General features: G+C 59.2%; 1 protein-coding gene across 1 annotated transcript in view; it reads right to left on the bottom strand.

Annotated features, from left to right (window-relative positions):
- The window catches only part of NFASC (neurofascin), a 114,786-nt gene that overhangs the window by 74,137 nt on the left and 38,654 nt on the right, over positions 1-1,995 (bottom strand). Inside the window, exons 3-5 of the mRNA XM_045298187.1 lie at positions 1,852-1,869; positions 1,017-1,122; positions 240-265 (exon numbers count right to left, since the gene is read on the bottom strand). Coding sequence (XP_045154122.1) covers positions 240-265; positions 1,017-1,122; positions 1,852-1,869 — 150 coding nt within the window. The remainder of the gene's footprint in view (positions 1-239; positions 266-1,016; positions 1,123-1,851; positions 1,870-1,995) is intronic.

Raw genomic sequence — 1,995 nt, 5'->3', positions numbered from 1 at the left:
CGTGCCCCCAGCTGCTCAGGACCCAGCAGAAAAGCAGCAGGAAGGGCAGGAGCAGGTGGCACGGGGAAAGCCCCAAGCCCCAGAAGCAAGTCCGATGGCCCCAGTGACCTTACGGGGTGACTACTACTACTGCTATGGGCAGGCAGTGGGGGCAGCTCCTGCTTCTTCCTGGACTCCTAGCTCTGGGGCAGACTGCCCATGCTGACCCAAGGGCTCCATCCTGCCTCCTGCGGGCATACCTGCCCTAGAGGGCTGGAGTGGGATTCTGGGATGGGGAAGATCCAAGGCCACCGGTGGGGCTGCTTTGACGAGAAGGGGCAGCCACCTTAGCAGCCCTATGGCCCGCGCTCATGTTTAGACGGGGGTCAGAAGCCCGGCTTTAGATCCTGGACCTGGCTCTTCGAGCTGTGCGGCCTCGGGAAGGGTATCTAGAATCTCTGTTTTATGTCTTCAGGAGGACCCCGGCACTTCGCTATAGGACAGTCGGCTGGGACAGAGACACAGCCTGGCCCCAGCAGGCTTTCCGCTCATGCCTGCTGCGATCTCTCTTGATTCCAAGGAGCACAGGACCAGTAGAGGCACGCTAAGGATGCAGGCCTCAAGTTAGCTGAGCTGGAGCAAGGAACTGCTGAGAAGCTTACCCTGGAGGTGGAGGAAGGGACCGTGGAAGAGTGGGAGAATGAAGGGCAGAAAGCGGGAAACCCAGCCCTGGCTTTTCCCAGCGAACCGAGAGACGCCACTGGTATTTTGAAGCCTGCCCACATCCCAACCTACTCAGTGTGCAGTTTGCTCTGTAAATTGTCTCTTCCATGGGGTCGGTTCCCACTGGATGTTTGGAGCGGACAGACTGGATTTCTCAGCTGCCTGGTTTGCCTTACTTACCAGGGGGCTTCAGAAGTTCATAGAAACCCCCCCATGATCCTTTCGCTCCCATTCTTCCACCAACTTCTGGAAGCCCCCTTGTATCATCAGGACCTGAGGCATGGGGGTGGGCTCTCCCCCACAGCACCACTTACCTGGGGGCAGGGTTCCCCTTGGCTTCACACTCAATCAAGATGTTATCCCGGGGGTCCACGATGTGGTCCTTCACTGACTGCTTGGTGATGGTCGGGGGCTGGGACACTGCAACAGTGCACATGGGAGGCCGTCAGCGGCTCAGGGCACAACTGCCACCATGCACTTCAGGAGCCACACAGACACGGAGGTCCACAGGGCACTGAGCCCCATTCTGGAGAGCAGCTCCTTAAATGGGCCACGAAGCACAGACAAATCCCTTGAGGAAGGTTCTCAGTGTTCCCAGGGGACATGAAGGCCAGGCTTTTGCTTGACCCGTCCTTGTGTCCCAACACTCAGTGCACAAGGGACATGGATGAATATAAGGACACGGAACATCGAAGTTTCCAGACCTCAGGGGCCATGGTGGGTCTGGGCTCTGGGGGCTCAGCAGATAGATAGCTCAGCTGTGATGAGAGCCCAGACAGAGAATTCCAGAGACTTGCTGGTATGCCAAAGAGCCAGGACCTCTCACTCTGAGTCCTCCAATGTTGCTCCTCGTGGCCCCTCAGCCACCAGAGTGGTGGCAAATATGGCATACCTCAGCTCCACTCCCAAGGGCCTCCTCCTGGTTACCGTGCGCGCCTCCACCTTCCCCTTGAGCAGGAAGAGCTGTACATACCCCTGTCCTTCCCACGTGGTAAGGACGCCGACTACAGGGCTCTGGGGCAGGCAAGCCCCAGAAGAAGCTACGGCAGGCCCGGTGCCTGGACACCTTCCCATCCCTCCCTCTGGCCCTCCCACCTCCCCGAGGCACAAGCAGAGGGGTGGTGAGAGCCGGGGTGGAGGGGGACTTACGCTCATTCTGAATGCTCGCTGTTGTTAGTTCCGATGGGTTAGCATTGCGGGGGGAGAAAAGAAGGAAGTCAGTCGTCGCACACAGCACTGCCTCACGCCCCCCATGCAGGGAGAGGTGGTGTGCGGGCCTCCTGCTCCCGGCCC

This window comes from Echinops telfairi, unplaced genomic scaffold (genome assembly GCF_000313985.2).
Source record: "Echinops telfairi isolate 266 unplaced genomic scaffold, ASM31398v2 ScPeMD7_7424;HRSCAF=8462, whole genome shotgun sequence".
Taxonomy (NCBI): Eukaryota; Metazoa; Chordata; class Mammalia; order Afrosoricida; family Tenrecidae; genus Echinops; species Echinops telfairi.
The sequence above is the reverse complement of the archived record's forward strand: the minus strand, read 5'-3'. Positions and strand labels throughout refer to the sequence as shown.